Source organism: Convolutriloba macropyga, chromosome 2 (assembly GCF_964194025.1).
Source record: "Convolutriloba macropyga chromosome 2, txConMacr16.3, whole genome shotgun sequence".
Classification (NCBI taxonomy): Eukaryota; Metazoa; Xenacoelomorpha; order Acoela; family Convolutidae; genus Convolutriloba; species Convolutriloba macropyga.
This window is the reverse complement of record NC_134469.1, coordinates 25,743,493-25,759,465: the sequence shown is the minus strand read 5'-3', so window position 1 is coordinate 25,759,465 and position 15,973 is coordinate 25,743,493. Positions and strand designations below refer to the sequence as shown.

The 15,973-nt window shown below is 33.9% G+C and overlaps 3 protein-coding genes across 3 annotated transcripts in view; 2 read left to right on the top strand and 1 right to left on the bottom strand.

Annotated features, from left to right (window-relative positions):
• LOC142358574 (baculoviral IAP repeat-containing protein 5-like) overlaps positions 1 to 6,358 on the top strand; it is a 44,443-nt gene extending 38,085 nt beyond the window's left edge. The window contains exons 2-3 of the mRNA XM_075409990.1: positions 4,850 to 5,142; positions 6,032 to 6,358. Of these exons, the coding sequence (XP_075266105.1) occupies positions 4,850 to 5,142; positions 6,032 to 6,201 (463 nt within the window). The 3' untranslated portion in view covers positions 6,202 to 6,358. The remainder of the gene's footprint in view (positions 1 to 4,849; positions 5,143 to 6,031) is intronic.
• Positions 1 to 15,973, bottom strand: part of LOC142358570 (BTB/POZ domain-containing protein KCTD12-like) — a 554,440-nt gene that overhangs the window by 107,430 nt on the left and 431,037 nt on the right. The gene's annotated exons all lie outside the window — the stretch shown is intronic.
• Positions 1 to 15,973, top strand: part of LOC142358569 (serine/threonine-protein kinase 4-like) — a 50,503-nt gene that overhangs the window by 26,698 nt on the left and 7,832 nt on the right. The gene's annotated exons all lie outside the window — the stretch shown is intronic.

Sequence of the window (15,973 nt, the reverse complement as noted above, 5' to 3'; positions counted from 1 at the left end):
ATGTAATTTTGCTTTGCATGTGTTGTGTCCGGGTTATCTTTATTTAAATACTAAAAGTATTTCAGATCAGAAAGTGATTTTCGCCATTTCCCCCTATTTTTAATTTTTTTGTTGCATTGTTGCAAAAAGGACGTAATGCTAGAAAGTTTTCATTTGCCCTCAAATGAGAAGCAATTATTGGAAACGTGTGTCTTTTTGCAGATCTTTTGCTTGCTCGTTTTTGTGCTTTTTTCTAGAATAATGTTAGACTTCTCCAGTGATATTTTCATGCAATTCTTGATTTTCATGCAATTCTTGGTTAATACATCAGTTGAGGTGACATCAATAGATTCATTAAAGAAAAATGAATCTAGGCTACAGCCCCTAAATTAAATTGCCCCGCCTGTCATTCGAGAGTAATTTTTCGACGTTAATCGGTTTATGTTTTGTATTGTTTGTACTTCCTTTAGAGGTGAAACGTTGATTTTGGTCTAATTTGGTCAGATTTTTGGATGGTAGTTCAGACATGTTTCAGTTTTTACAAACATGTTTGGCATCTGCTATTTGCTCTGAAATTTAGTTTTTTTTTTGCATTCGGATTTCATATTGAGTATCATTTTAAAGTAAAGAGGCGTTGTTGTCGTGGTTTTTGGTCATTTATTTTATTTGGTTCTGAAGTTTTGATTTTTTTCTGGTGGTCAAGTTTTAAAAACAATCGTTCGATGAAAAATGATACAGAAGTTGCAATATGTGTATTGTTTTGTATTGTGTATCTATTTGCTTAGTTTTTCTAATGACACAAAAAGCCTGAAAATAGTATCGCACAATTCAGTTATGTTATTACCCTCAAAACGTATGTTTTAGAGCTTTTAATAGATTTGCTGAATTAGTTCAAAGCAGATTTCTTTGATATGGACCTAAAATTACGTGCTCTTTGACTCCAAGTTTGAATATAAAAATTCACCGAGAAATTTTTAAGTTTTTCATTGTTGAAATCTTTAAAATTGAAGCGAAAAATGAAGTGTATCTTTCTTTGAAGTATACGCTTCTTTATGATTTTTCAAGTAAACGCTTCTTTTGTATAAACTTTGAATCTCACCACAGAAAGTACATGTATTTGTTTTTATTAAATTGAAAAACCGACTCATTTGTCAATGACTAATTTGATACATGCAGGATAGAGACACTGAGAGCAACCAATGTGAATCTGCTATAAAACTGCTTGCTATCTGTCCAGTTGCAGTTAGGCAAGATTTAAGGATGGTTACCTTGGTGTTGGCCTCGAGAGAAGTAGATGTTTTGGCAAAGATGAAATAAAGCTTGATTTCATCGGGTAAATCAGGCATTTAGAATATTTCCGAAATGCGTTCAGCTCATTTAAACTCACTTATTAAAGCGCTTGACTCGTGTTGCCGCGCTAACTAACTTTTGCTACACAGCCCACTTGGATGTAAAATTTATTGTGTCTCCCCAATGACGAGGTCAGTAGAATGATCTATTATAGAGCCCAGTGTTATTTTTGAATACGTTTTAGCCTGTTGTAAACAGTGAACATGAACCAGAGCATCGGTTTTTCCTGGTGTCGACAAATATGGGCCATAGTCACGCGTCAAAGATTGCACCCGTAATGATAAATTGGGTTATCTTCACGACCAACAGAAACACAGCCTAACAGAAATACATGGCTGAAGGCGACCTAACTTGCTTATAAGTTAGTCAAAAATTGGGAGTGCTGTGGTCCCAAGACCATTTTCAACCGACTTTTTTTTACTTAAAAGTGCTGCTTGACGAGCTCGTGTCATTTTAATAAACTTAATAAACCCGAAGGCCTTATCATGAAATAAGATTCTAGAGGCTGTTGACAAAAAATCTTAATTGCTAATTTCAAAAACAGTGACCTTTACCTCTTCGCTGTAACCCAACTCAATAAATCAGGCTTTTAGAAATAGTCATGCTCTTGAAACAGCGGAGAAGTGGAATTATGGCGTACATAAACACAGATCTACCGAAAAAAGTTTCGTGCAACTTGCTCGCAAATCGCTAGGTGATCTTTCATAAACGTTCTGGACGATTTTGAGGAGGAGGGCTGCTATTATTGACAATAGAAGCAGTTCTGTCTGAGGTACTCTGTTGCCTTTGACAAATTGGCACACTCCATTTCAGTAGTAACTATCGGACTAACTGCGATCATAATATTAGCGAACTAGCTACCCGGATATTCAATTAGACGGGAATTTTTTATTCAGTAAACGGTCAACATGAATTAAAAAACCCATTAAAATGAGCTTACCATCGTCTAATGAATTAAAGGATACCTTTCTTGCTTACATTTTAAGGTTGCTAAGATTTTTATTTTGGTAAACACATGGAGCGTACTTGAAAGATTTTTTATTCTCTTCAATCGAAATACTTTTTCTATGATTAAAATTTAACTATTAGTTGGAATTTTTCCAGAATTTATCAAATCAATTTGGTCATATGTGCTACCTTATGACATCTGCTTCCGCATTGATTCATTTATTTCTGTTTTCGCCCTCTTTTGAATGTATAATTTTTTGATGATACGGAATTTTTTATCCAGAAAAAGGTAGACATCAAGTCAAGAAAACCATAAAAATCTGCGAACATCATCGTCTCACTCAATGAGCGAGAGAGCTGAAAACCAATTTCAGAAAGACTCAGTACCGCTGGTCATCAGTATTGTACTGTAACATCTGTTGGCATTTCAAACCCGATTGTGGGTTGAAGATTTAAGACGACTTTAAGAAGTGATGATTTGATATCTTTAAGATATGAACTTACCTTATTGATTTGAAAAGATTGTTTAAACAGATCGATCACTTTGGAATTTAATTTAGTATGTCCATATTTCATTAGTCCACAATGGCTTGTGTGTTTAAATTAGTGAAACAAAACTACAGTTTTTTTTAAAATAATTTTCAATAATCAGTTTTTTCAACATTTTCCAACAAAGCAAAGGACAAGGTACCATCATGATGTGCAATTGCTGCATGCTGCTCTAGTTTTGCGGACCTCCGTGCTTATTCATTCTCGTGAGTGGATGAATTGTTGACAATTCTTCGTGAGAAATTAAGTTCCGAGTTCCAAATCTTGGTTTTGTCTCATCTTGTTACATATTAGTAGAAGCACTTCTCAAGTTGTTGATTTGAGGAATTAATCTTGGCACTGTGTAAGTCGTTCTAATTTATTTGACATACCAATCTGATCGTTGTTGAAAACAATCTTGAGGTATTTGTGATTGCTTGGTCTCCATTTAAAGGCGAATGAGCTTCGAGTAAGTGATTAATACAGATTACGCCTACCTGTCTATCATTCACATTGGCAAAATCGGGAGGTTCATGGTGAGCACGCTATCTCTTGCCACGGGTGTGGTGATGTAATAATACCTAGGTACGATTGATTTCATGACCTCCATCAGCTTGCTCGGCAGTAAAGGCATCCACTGAAGACCATTATGACAAACAGCAACTTACGCCCAGGATTGTACAAGGTTCATCGTGGAAATCATTTATGCCGACTGCTATTGAAGTGACCTTACCTCTTCGCTGTGACCCAACTCAATCAGGCTTTTAGAAATAGTCATGCTGTTGCAACAGCAGAATAGTGAAATTATCGCGTACATAATTTCTGTTCGGTTAAGATGAAATCTGCTAGTTGATATTAATGCAGATATTATTTTGACGTAGACTTGTGTTGACTAATGTGTATTCTAACTTGGTGTGTTGATGTAATAATACCTAGGCATTAACCTGGTGTGGTGTTGTAATAGGTATTAACTAGGAATTAACCTTTTGTGGTCATGTAATAATACCTAGGTACGATCGATTTCATGACCTGCTTCAGCTTGCTCAGCAGTAAAGATAGCCCTCGAAGTAGAAAAGACCATTATGCCAGACAGCACCTTACGCCCGGGATTGTCCAAGGTTCAGCTTGGAAATCATTTATGCCGACTGCTTTTGAAGTGACCTTACTTCTTCGCTGTAACCCAACTCAATCAGGCTTTTATAAATAGTCATTTTCTCGAGACAGCGGAGAAGTGAAATTATGGCGTGCATAAATACAGCTCTACTGAAAACGTTTTCATTTTGTGCCACTTGCTTCTAATGCGCTGGTTGATCTTTAATAAGGGCTCAGGAAGATTTTAAAGAGGAGGGATGTTATTGTTGACAATAGAAGCAGTTCTGTCTGAGGTACTCTCAGTTGCCTTTAACAAACTGGCACACTCCATTTCTGTAGTAACTATCGGAAGAACTACGATCATAATAATAGCGAACTAGATACCCTGATATCTTTTTTTGTGTTGGCAAAAGCTCACTCAATTAGACGGAAATTTTGTATTCAGTAGAATGTCAACATGAAGTAAAAAAAAACCCATCATTGTCTAATGAGTTTACGGATACTTTTATTGCATACATTTTGAGGTTGCAAAGATTTTTTTAAATAATCACATGGAGCTTACTTGAAAGACTATTTATTCTCTTCAATCGAAATACTTTTTCTATGATTAAGATTTAACTAGTAGTTTGAATTTTTCCAGCACAACTTCCTTGATCTATCGAGCTGCTTTATATAATATCAAATCATTTTGGTCAAATGTGGTACGTTTTGACATTTGTTATCATTTATTGTTGTGTTCGCCCACTTTTGAATTAGTGCATAATTTTTGAAACCACACTCTGCATAGCTTAAGAATGGTTAAGGTTATTACGGTCTTATTGTTTCATGTTTTTCTGTTCGGTTGAGATGAATTCTGCAAGGTGATTGAATGCAGATATTATTTTGACGTTGACGTGTGATTACTTGACATTAATTTTTACCTTGTGTGAAGACTACTGGATCATATTTTCAGAATTGATTCGATGCCGACCAAAAGAAAGCCTAAACCAGAGCCAGGTTCTGAATTTATTGATGAGAGTCTGGTCACTACTGATGGACGTATGAAAACGTTTAAAAGATGGCGATTCAACAAGAGTGAATGCTCCCAATCTGCACTGGCTGAAGCTGGTTTCATTCATACGGGAAAAGATACCGCTAAATGTGTGTTCTGTTTTAAGGAACTAGAATGGGAAAGAGATGATATCCCATCAGAAGAACACGCTAGAAAACAGCCAGAGTGTCCCTTTGTACGACTCGGACAGAGAGGTGAGTTGCATAATGTCAGCTATTGCGGAGGTCGCAGCTAATGCTAGCAAACTTCAGCATATAATGTTAGCAAATGAATTTCAATGAAACCCTTTTTGGAGTTATTTTCTCTTCTGTTGCAAGATTATCTATATGTATAATTTTCTCTTCTCCACGACTTGAAGAGTATTGGTGCAATTTTTTTGGCACAGTAAAAAAATTTTTGGCACAGTAAAAAATTTTGACACGGTAAAATCAAATGTAAAATTTTTGATCAGTTTTAGTTTGCTCTGAATTCTGAAGTTATTAAATGATGGTATACGAAGTTAGTTAATGTAAAAAAAAAGAATTTATTTCTTGGACATGATTGAACATATGCAGCCATTGTAAGTTTTCGTAGTTGCATCAATTCAGAAAAAATGAATGCAAAACTGCTCAAGCTTTTTCTTAGTTGTTTAGTGCTTTACGGTACCAAAAGGCTACTTGAACTTCAAAGGAAGAAAAGCAAAATAGCAATATAAGCAATGTTTCCAACCCAGTTGCTCGTCGTTACGCCTTAAACATTGAAAGGCGGTCAAGCTATGTAGCAAATATTGTTTAAAGCTGGCGGTTTATATGAAATAGTTTGTTTTTGACTCATAACTCATCTTGCCATTGCTGATCTGCCGATCTCATGTCACTTTGAAAACAATTGTTTATTGTATCTTAACTGGAATGAATAAATTACTGCTCTTTGATAAAGTTTAAATTTTGAAGATTAATTTATTTTTCCCTTTTTCCCTGATAATAACGGGTCAGTGGAAAGAGCTTTAAAGTTTTTTCTTAGGCACAGTTGTGTTTTGAAGTTAGATGTGAAAAAAGTGGCCGTTCAATTCGTAGTAAAATGTAACATTTTAAATGCTTGTTTTAGATGGATACGATCTAAATGTTGACGAATATGAGTATCTGAGAAGTGAGTATGTTCGCATTGCTGTCGCATCCCATCTAGTAGAAGCTGCCCAGTCAACTGTTGAAACAATGAAAGAGGCCATGAATGCCATTTACAGCGAATTCAAATCGAAACAACAGGCAAAGAAGTAATTAATCAGCTGCACTCCGAAATAAGTACTTCAAAAGCAATTGTGTGACGGGGCGTGGAATCAAAATTAATTTTTATATGAATTGTGATTTTTGAGATTGTATTTGCTGATTTGCTGTTTTGTATTTGTGTTCAAATTTTTAAAAAGTTCAATATTCATGACTTTTTCCTGGATTTAGTGCATTTATGGATAATATTTGACACTAAGTTTTGCTCTATGTGTACTATATTGCGTCTGTGCTTTCGACTCAGCATTCTCCTAGATCTCTCACTAATTAGAATATTGACATCTCAATTAAGTAATAACAGGTCAAAATGTCCTGCGTGTGACAAAACGATTTACAGAACGTTTTTTTTCTGATGAGCTACGAGAGAATTCGCCCTTCAGATTCATACAATTGATGGTTGTTCCGATCCTCACTTTTGTGGAGAGGGATGAACTATATACTCAAATAGGTTTTTTTTTGTTCAGACAATTACAATTTTGGCCGATCGATATATTCATCGTAGAGAGTTGTGAGTGGTATCATTAAAAATTAAGTACATCCTAGAATTTGGAATTAAAAAGATTTTTCCGAATTTTGTTTTTCACAGGGAGTTATTGAGGTTTAAGGTTTTTGTGAATATTCGACAGTTTTTTTTCACATTTTCAGTATTTTTTGCTAAAAATAGGCACAATTTTGCTAATAATGTTTAAAGGAAGTTAAAGTTTTTAACCGTAGAGTGTTATTGTTACAGTTAGAGATACAAATTTGTTGCTGAATTGTTAAATTGTAGTTTCTTTGGCTAAAAATTTGATAAAATTATCGAAATTCAGACTTTTTGCATCAAAAATTGCACAAACTTGCTTTTTGGTCCACTTTGTTTAAATTTTCCGAAAACGGAGACCTATAAACCGCTGACACAATCTCTTTAGACTCCAAAAGAGAGCTAGTCGAAACTCGGTGCCCTATAAAAGTCTTCTGGAATCAGAAATTTGCCGTTTTTTTTGCAAATGCAACTCGACAATTATACAAAATGCATCATTGTTTTTTTTTAATATTTGAAGTATTTCACTCATCAATTGGTCGAATTCGCAAACATTTGGAACAATTAGGCAGTTTATTGGGCGCTCAGTGGAATCAGGGATAGGTTTGATATTATCTTGGATTTTTACAATCAGAAATTTTTTAATTGTTTTTGTGCTGCCTTTTTAAGAATATTTTGCTTTTTCTAATGTTTGTTACTGACAAAATTTTTTTATTCACGGCTCAATTAATGACAGCTCCCATTTACGTAAAAAGGATAAAGGATATCGAAGGTATATATAGTTTGTTTTCAGAGAACTTGATGGTTTTTATGGCTTTGAAGATCAGTTTTAGTAACTGAATTCTTGTATTTTGCCTTCAATTGTTATTCTTTTGTAGTCTGATTACTAAGTCTAATCTTTCAAAGATGCAAATTGCTTCTTCAATAGTAGTAAGTGAAGCTGTACCATCCATTCGGTTGTTACCTAATGTCTCTTATTTCATTGAATGTATTTGTTTTAAGGAAATTAAAGTGATTTTTTGAACTTGTCATTTTTTAAAATTATTTTGTCAACTTTTAGCTTAATCTCATAAAATACGGGCCAAAAATTTGTTCATTTAGAATACAAACTAATTTTGTGTCGGATTGTTTTAAAAGAATGATCTCTTGGTTTTGGTTGCACGAGTTTTCATACAAATTTTGTGGTTTTTGTGCATAACTGCACTTTTTTTTGCTGTTTTTGTTTCTTTGGTAATTTGCCACTGTGGCAAATTACTGAAAAATGTTAACAAAAATTTTACTTGTACAATTTTTTCATAACATGATTTTAATGGGGGCAGCGACACCTTTCTCTTGCAGAATTCTGTAAAGTTTTATGTTTTTGGCCCTGTATCTACATATTAATTGTTCCGACCCTCTTGAGGGGGGAGGAACTATATACTCAAATGGGTTTTTTTTGTTCCGTGAATTTTCGCCGCTCGATATATTCATCGTAGAGAGTTGAGACTGGTATCATTAGAAAGCTCGTCCAGCGTAGAATATGGAACTAAAAAGATTTTTTTAATTTTCGTTTTCTACAGGGAGTTATCGATGTTTAAACTTCTGAGAAAAGAAGAGTGAATTCACGTTGTTTTTATTCACCTTTTCCGGAAGTTTTGCCTAAATTTTCGTCAATTTTGCTAAAATTTGTTATAATTTTTAAAAATAGTGTCGTTGATTTTATTTTTGAATACGAACAAGCGTTGTTGATTGTTTTGATTTAATTTTTTTGGCCAAAAAATCTGGATAAACATTTCAAAATTTAGCCTTTTTCATCAAAAACAGCACGAAATAAGCTACTTTAGTCCACTTTGATTAAATTTGCCGACAGTACACCCCCAAACAACACTCATACAATCTTTGTAGATTCAGAGGGGGGCTACTTCTACTTCAGAGTCCGCTGAGAGTGCACTGTAGTTAAAACTTTGCCGTTTTTTGCTAACTTTACTCGTTGATTATCAAAAAAACAGAATTTATTTTGAGTTTTCAACTAACAAATTATCTATATCTACAACATTCGAAAATCAATTGTTCGTAACGGACAATAAGTATTAGCAGGGCTAGTTTTGGGCCATTCTTGGACTGTTACAATCCAAAAAAATCGGGTTGTAATCAGTCGGTCTTTTTTTTTTAAAAAAAAGACTTTTTTAAATAAAGAACCGAACATATCAAATCAAAGCTCAGGAGTGATAGGTCCAACCAATTCGCTTGCTAAGCAACTCCAAGCTAATGCATTTAGTTTTTTAATTGAAAGTTTATGGTCGTTTCTTTTTTTAAAAATAATTGACTTTTCAATAAATAATGGCTTAATTAACTTTTCCTCTATTTTTTCTTAATTTGTTCAGCTTCCAGCTTAGTGTCAGCAAAGAAAGACTGCTTCTTCTTTCTACTGATTTAACGTTTATTCTCGGTTGCAGTTTTAAGCCTGAAGTTATTGTTTTCTGGCTCTGATACCACAAGATTTCAGATGTTTGTTTGTTTTGATATTTGCCAGTTTTTCACGTTTTCTAATTTTTTCACATTATCACATTATTGACAGTTCTCAGGTCACCTTATTAGCATTCAGAATAAGGCACAATTGAACATATTAAAATCCTGAAAGATATACATCATCGTTTTAACGGCCTCGACGCCTCTTTCTTGAAGAAATCAATTGAATTTTTTAATTTTGTCTCTAACTGTCATCTATACTTTGTCGTTTCGGTCGTATGAAATTTCCTGTATAGTGATAGCTTTCATTGGCTTTTCATGGAAGAATAGAAGAACCGATATTCTGATATTAGTAGATAGCTGATGGCTTTCATGACTTTGAAAACAATCGTTTTCCAAAATTAAAAAAAAAAAACTTTTTAACTTCGCAATTTTGTTCTTTTTATGTTTCTTTTTGTTACCTAATCTCGTTAGTTAGTTACAGGTCAAATATGACATTGTGGTTGTCAAGGGAATAAAAGGGTTTGTGGTCCCAAAATCTTTTTTATAAAAAAATTTGTTATGACCTTACTGGCTTCGATACCGGTTTTTTACAAAGAAAAATAAATTAATTTGATTTTTGTCATATTTGACGTTCTTTTTGTAGATACAAAAAGTATTCTGGATAATTACAGGTCTCGAGGGCTTCCTTTTCTTTAATAAACGACCCTATTTAAATAGCTCGTTTTGCAATTAATGCCTTTCATGACATTGAATGTAATTTTGTTTCGAAAAAAAAATATATACTTTAGCACTTCGCTTTTTTGTCTACTTGTTACCTAGTCTTACTAATGAATGGCCACGTACTAAATTATAGCTGTTTGAAGAAGGCGCAATCAAATATATTTTGAGTGCAAAAATTTGGCTTGACGGTTTTGACAGCGTTTTCTGGCAAGTTTCAATTGAAATTTTGTTTGTTCTTTGTTGTTCTTTTTAGCCGCTTTAAAAAATGAATAAGGACAGGTCCTAATGCCGTTCTATAGAAGCAGTGGTAATCGTAAATTTGTGGTAATATTAATTTATTCCTAATGGTATTTGTTAATTTGAAGTTAACTGTTTCAAAAAAATAAGTTAATTTTTTTACTTTACTGTTTTTGTTCTTTTTTGTATAATTGTTACCAAACCTTTTTATGGACAGGTCGCATATGTTTTCTGGTGATTTATAAGTTATTTATTTTTGTTTAGTTTTAGGTTTATCTGACGGTATGTTGACTTTGTTATTAAATTTAGTTTTTAAGAGGGACAAAAATTTTTTGATGTAATTAATGTTTGTTGTTGGTGTTTGATTTTGCTGTTCGTCTTGACTCGCTTTCTTAATATTGACATATTACAACAATCTAATGCATCAATTTTTACTCCACTGAGTTATTTGCTTTAGAGGCTATCATATCGTTCATACAGAATTTTTTGAAAAAGACTTGGGCTTTTTTGGGATTCGCAAAAAATAATTTTTGGGTTTTTCTATCTGTTCCTCATTTGGTAGACATTTATGCCTACGGGGTCGGCGGGCGGGGTCGGAACCTTATGTGCCACCGCACATTACCGAGCCGCCTTGTTCTAACTCTATTGCTATACCACCATGTTTATGCGCCTATCTTCACATGTTTAAGCGTCCCTTAAACATGCAGCCTAGAGTTATGCATACATGCTATATCACCATGTTTAAGCGCCAATCTTCATGTTTTAGCGGTTCTTGAACATGCCGCCTTGATTTTTGCATGCATTTCTTTTGCATGTGACGCGCAATGGTTAACAGCGCTCATATCTACACATGTTTGTGTGTTCGGTGGCCTGGTTTCAGCTTGCGTGTGGGTGATGTGTATTTTTGTGTGTCTGAGTCCGTGAGTGTGCATGCGTGCGTGTGCGTACACGTAGGCATTCAAATGACCATTTTGCTCTTTTCGGTTTTGGCACGTTCACTTCCATTTCGAACGTTTGCTTATTTTTTGAACGTTTGCTTCGTTTTCGAACGTTCTCTTAACTTGACCGCCTACGTCTATGTGACTGTGTGTGTGCCTGCGTACTTGTGTGTGTGTGTGTGTGTTAGAGAATGTGCGTGTGTGTGACCTTCAACTGAACTGACGTTAACCATGGCATGGAGTACAACCACTGAATCAGGACATTGATTTTTCTTTTCTCATTTTCTTGTCTCACTTTCTTGAATTTCTTTTCTGAATTTCAATTTATTTTCTTACAATCTTTCCTCACTTTCTTTTCTCAATTTCTTCTCTCACTTTCTTTTCTCACTTTCTTTTCTCATTTCTTTTCTCACTTCCTTTTCTCAATTTCTTTTCGCAATTTCTTTTCTTTCTTTTCTCGCATTCTTTTCTCACTTTCCTTTCTCGCTTTTTTTCTCAATTTTTTCTCACATTCTTTCCCTTTCTTTCAGTTTCTTTTCTTTTCTCTCACGTCTCACTTTTTTCCACCCTTTCTTTTATCACCTGATTTTCTCATTTTTTCACTTTCTATTTTCACTTTCTTTTCTTACTCCTTTCTCACTTTTTTGCTCAATTTCGTTTTTCACTTTCTTCCACCTTTTTTTACTTTTTCCTCTTTCTTTTCTCACTTTGTTTTCTAATTTTCTTTCGCAATTTCTGTTCTCTTTTCTCGCTTTCTTTTCTCACTTTCCTTTCTCGCTTTTTTCTTTCTTTTCTCACTTTCTTCTCTCCCTTTCTTTCTCACTTTCCTTTCTTTCACTTCTCTTTTTCCTCACTTCGTTTTCTAACTCTTTTCTAAATTTGTTTTCTCACCTTCTTTCCTCAATTCTTGTTCTCACTTTTTCAGTTTTTCTATTCTGACTTTCTTTTCGCTTTGTTTTCCCACTTTCTTTTCTCTCATTCGCTTTTCTCTCACTTTTTCTCAATTTATTTTGTTCATTTTTTTCTCATTTTATTTTCACGTTTTCTCGCTTATTTTTCTCCCCTTCTTTTCTCACTTTTGTTTCTCATATTCTTGCCTCACGTTTTTTCTGAATTTATTTTCTGATTTTTAGTTTCTTACAATCTTTCCTTATTTTCTTTTGTCAATTTCTTCTCTCACTTTTTTTTGTCACTTTCTTTCCCACTTTCTTTTCGCACTTTCTTTTCTCTCTTTTCTCCCATTCTTTTCTCACTTTCCTTTCTCGCTTTTTCTTCTTTATTTCTTTTCAATTCTCTCACTTCTCACATGTGTCCTCCCTATCTTTTCACTTTGTTCTCTCACCGTTTTTCCTCACTTTCTTTTCACTTTCTTTTCTAGCTTTGTTTTCTCACTTATATCACTTTCTTTTCCCACTTTTTTGCTAATTTTCAATTTTTCACTTTCTGTTCTCACTTTCTTTTCGCAATTTATTTTCACTTTCTTTTCTCATTTTATTATCTCACTTCTTTTCGCTTATTTTTAGCCTTTTATTTTCGCACTTTCTCACTTTTTGAATTTTGTTCACTTTCATTTCTCACTTTGTTTTCGTACTTTTCTCCTTTTCTTTTCTCACTTTCTTTTCTTACTTTCTTTTCTCACTTTCTTTTAGCAATTTCTTATCTCTCCTTTCTCGCTTTTTTTCTCTTTCCTTTCTTGGTTCCTTCTAACTTCCTTTTCTCACTTTCTTCTCTACCTTCTCTTTCTCACTTTCTTTTTTCAATTTCTTCTCTCACTTTCTTTTTCTTTTCTCACTTTCTTTTCGTGCTTTCTTTTCACGTTCTTTTCTAGCTCTCTTTTTTCACTTTCCTATCTCGCTTTCTTACTTTCTTTTTTCATTTTCTCTCATTTTCTTTTCTCACTTTCTTTTCTCGCTTCTTTTCTCATTTTCTTTTCTCATTTTCTTTTCTCACTTTCTTTTGTTTTTTCTCACTTTCTTTTCTGGCTTATTTTTCTCCCTTTCTTTTCTCATTTTCCTTTCTCACCTTTTCAATTATTTCTCACTTCCGTTCTCACTTTATTTTCGCACTTTATTTTTTCCCATTCTTTTTTCACTTTGTTCTCTTACTTTTTTCCTCCTTTTCTCTATTTTTGTTTTTGCAATGTCTTATCCCTGCATAGAAATGGTTTTGCTTAGAATTATTGTTCATTCTCATGTTTAATTCCAACTGCGCAATTGTGGACAATTTTAAGTTTTAGTTAATTTTAAATTGTAATTTTTTAAATTGTAAACCAAACGTCTCGTCGACAACTTTGTTGAGTTTTTTAAATGCAGGAAAAATATAAGGGTAACGATTAACCTAGCCGTCCCCGGGATCTCTGCTAGTTTGTTGTTAATTTGTTGTCGTATGCCAAATATTGGTTAATTAAAGTTCTCATAGGCCATAAACCTTATAACTGATATCGATATATAGCTAATGGTTGTATTGACTTTCAAAATAAAGTTTTTCGAAAATAATATTCAACTTATCAGTTTTTGTTCTGGTTTACGTTTTCTTCTTTTTCTTGTATCATTTTTGTAATTTACCCTCATTTTTGAGAGGTCTTTTTAATTTTCTGTTGAACCAAACACTTTCTTTTCTTTTGGTTAAACGTTTTGACTGTTGTCTATAGGGCTTAGACGATTTGATTCAGAAGGATATTGTGAAATTTAGATACTTTGCAGTTTTTCTGGTTCTTTTTGCTGTCATTTTGAGATAGTCGTTTGGCAGAAAGATTTTGTGATGTTCAAAGGAGACGCAAATGAAAGGCACAAAATTTATAAATTAACCCCGAGAAATTTAACTTTTCATTAGCGTCCTCTTTGAACATCATAGAGTTAATTTTCTCGCGTTTATTTTTTTTTATAAATTTAATGACTTCTTTACAGCGGTTTTGTAAAATTGTTTGTGAAATTTTTTAGTTCTGCGTTTATTTGATGTTTTTTATAATCTTATGGCTTAGTCTCTTTAATAAGTGGCGCAATTGGGTTTTGATGAATTCGCAAGATAATCTGTCTACTCTTTTAATTGAATGTTTATGTTGGTTATGAGTTTTGAAATCATTTGTCTTTTAAAAACGCAATGAATTTTTGAGATTTGCCAATCTTATTTCTGTTAACTTGTTGCCTATCTTCTCTATAGACAAGTCACATCCCTCATCTAATGAATTAAGTTTTTCTTTTGATAAAAAGTTTTTCGTCAATATTTTAGTTTTTTGTTTTCTTTTCACAATAATTACAATAATGGGTGGGTCTATTGTCATTTGAAAAAACACGCAATCAAAAATTTTTAATGTTTTTAGTGAACAGCTTAATATTTTTTTGGCCGAGACATCAATTTTTTTCGTTTTGCCTGTATTTGTCGTTTTTTTTTGTAGTCGTATGATATATCCTGGATAATGAAAGGTCTCATTTGCTCTCTATGGAGGTATAAAAGAATCTCTCAATTATTTTATTTGATGCATAATCTTTCTAATTATTTTGACTGTAATTCTCTTTTCAAAAAGAGCAGAGTTTTCTTAAACTTTGTCCTTTTGCTCATTTCTTGTCGACTTGTTACCAAGTCGCATTGTGGAAAACTCCCATTTTTTTCTAATGAAGTACAGTTTAATCTTTATTATTTATTCTTCTTTATTTATTTAAGGTTTATCTGATGCCATATTGATTTGGTTATTAATGGTTTTCAAAAAATGGACAACGAGTTTTGGTCGTATTTAATATATGTAATTATTTTGTATTTTATCGCCGTCTTTTCTGGTATTCATATTATTGTAGTCACAGGTCTAATTGGCCTTCTAAGGTAGATTGTTTAATTGCTCTCAAACGAAGTTTGTAGCAATTATATTAGTCCTGTCGGTCTTTTTTTTATGCGATTTTTCGCTTGACCAATTTTTCGTCTGACGCTTTTGACTTTTCGTCCTCAAAAACGGGATAAACAGGTAGCGCCCTGCGGGCATTATGTGCTCTTAGAGCCTTTCAGGTCTGTTTCAGCTCAAACTGTCTTGGAGACTTATACTTATACTTATGGTGTGAGGGGCGGTTCTTAGAGGTTGACACCCCCCCCCCTTTGTTGACCCCCCACCCCCACTATTGGCTCCACCCCCCCCACCGCGCTTTTGCCCCCCCCCCCACCCAGTGCTGCCCCCATCAGCCCCCGGTGCACCCCCCCCCCCCCCCCCCCCGTGGCTAGCTACTGACCAAGCCAACCGCTCGCCGGTCGTTTGAGAGCAATTCGCCCGACGTTAGTCGGTTATGTTTTATTCCTTTAGTAGTTTGTTGAACGATATGTTGAAATGTTAATTTTTTAAATCTTTTCTTCATTTGGTAGACAATTTGAAAAATGTAGATGAGCGGGGTCGCAACTTTTTGTGCAAACGCACATTACCGAGCCTCCGTGTTCCTTTTTAAAACCTTAATCGAAATACATGGAAGAATTTCATTTTCGAGGCGGTGAAATCAAACCTATGACATAGTGTTAAATATTAGCAGCTGAAACAGATAAACGTTGTTTTCTGATATTGTTGAACAAATTGTTTTGTTCCCATATTTTGTGAAAAATAAATGTGAGAACTTTATGACAGCCCAACTTTTATTATTATGACAATTCTTCGGTTCTGGGCTCGCGCAGACAAGACGTAATCAAATTTATTATTATTGAATCTTGATTCAAGCGGCAAACCGGCACAATTTTGTGCCAAATAAATACATTGATGTTACCGCGTTTTTACAGTCGCTAGTAGGAACCTAATAAGTAATCTTTAATATTAATGATCATTTTTAACACACAATAATGGAGTGGTTGGGGATTATTGCAAGCAAAATCTACAAACAGAGCGTATTAGCAAGATTTCTGAATCATAAAGTAACCAAGTTCCATTCGAGTT